Here is a 1363-nt window from a genome sequence, read left to right as displayed (position 1 = left end):
TATTCACTGTGTCAGACCATCTCATTAAGTCTTCCTCTTTTTCAGTGACTCTGCTTTACCAAGGATGATGTACTTGTCCAAGGACATATTCCCTCTCATAACAAGTCCAAAGCACATGGAACAAAGTCACACCATTCTCATTTCTAAGGATCATTCTGGCTGTACTTCTAACAAACACAGATTTGTGTGTTTTTCTGGCAGTCCATGGTATATTCAATATTCTTCACCAACACCATCATTCAATTACATTAATTCTTCAGTCTTCCCTATTCATTGTCTAGCTTTGGCATGTATATGAGACAATTGAAACTACCATGGCTTGGGTCAGGTGCATCTCAAATGACATTTTTTACATTCGTAACATGGTTCATTATTATTATTCCAGGTCCATGTGTCCTTGTGTCCATTCTGAAGTATGTCCATAACCAAAGCCTTGAACAACGCATCAGTGACCACATTCATCCTCTTGGGATTCACAGACCATCCAGAATTGCAGGTTGTCCTCTTTGTGACCTTCCTGGGCATCTATCTCATAACTCTGGCCTGTAATCTGGCCCTCATCACTTTGATTAAAATTGACACCCGTCTGCATACACCCATGTACTTCTTCCTCAGCAATTTGTCCTTCATTGATATCTGCTACTCTTCTGCAGTGGCCCCCAAGATGCTCACTGACTTCTTCCAAGAGCAGAAAACAATATCATTCATGGGCTGTGCTGCTCAGTTTTTTTTCTTTGTCGGCATGGGTTTAACCGAGTGCTTCCTCCTGACAGCTATGGCGTATGACCGATATGCAGCCATCTCCAACCCCTTGCTCTACACTGCCATCATGTCTCAAGGCCTTTGTAACCGAATGGTAGTTGGGGCGTATGTTGGTGGCTTCCTGAGCTCCCTGATCCAGGCTACCTCCATATTTCGCCTCCACTTCTGTGGGCCCAACATTATCAACCATTTCTTCTGTGACCTTCCACCAGTCCTGGCACTTTCTTGCTCTGATATTTTCCTCAGTCAGGTGGTGAATTTCCTCGTAGTAGTTGCTGTTGGTGGGACATCATTCCTCATCCTTCTTATCTCCTACAGTTACATAGTGGCTGCTGTCTTGAGGATCCGCTCAGTGGAAGGCCGATGGAAAGCCTTCAACACCTGTGCATCACACCTGATGGTGGTGACTCTGTTGTTTGGGACAGCCCTTTTCATGTATCTACGGCCCAGCTCCAGTTACTCATTTGGCAGAGACAAGGTGGTGTCTGTGTTTTACTCATTGGTGATCCCCATGCTGAACCCTCTCATTTACAGTTTGAGGAACAAAGACATCAAAGATGCCCTGCGGAAGATGTTGGCAAAGAAGAAAGTGTTTTCCTAG

At 44.7% G+C, this 1363-nt stretch overlaps 1 protein-coding gene across 1 annotated transcript; it reads left to right on the top strand.

Annotated features, from left to right (window-relative positions):
• Positions 1 to 415: 415 nt before the first annotated feature.
• Positions 416 to 1363, top strand: LOC102829947 (olfactory receptor 5A1-like). Its single transcript, XM_006876471.1, has one exon. The coding sequence runs from the start codon at positions 416 to 418 to the stop codon at positions 1361 to 1363; it is 948 nt and encodes a 315-aa protein (XP_006876533.1).

This window comes from Chrysochloris asiatica, unplaced genomic scaffold (genome assembly GCF_000296735.1).
Source record: "Chrysochloris asiatica unplaced genomic scaffold, ChrAsi1.0 scaffold00381, whole genome shotgun sequence".
NCBI classification, from domain to species: domain Eukaryota; kingdom Metazoa; phylum Chordata; class Mammalia; order Afrosoricida; family Chrysochloridae; genus Chrysochloris; species Chrysochloris asiatica.
The sequence above is the reverse complement of the archived record's forward strand: the minus strand, read 5'-3'. Positions and strand labels throughout refer to the sequence as shown.

Coding starts and splice junctions, on each gene's coding strand:
- LOC102829947 (XM_006876471.1), top strand. CDS start 416: ATGTCCATAACCAAAGCCTTGAACAACGCATCAGTGACCACATTCATC.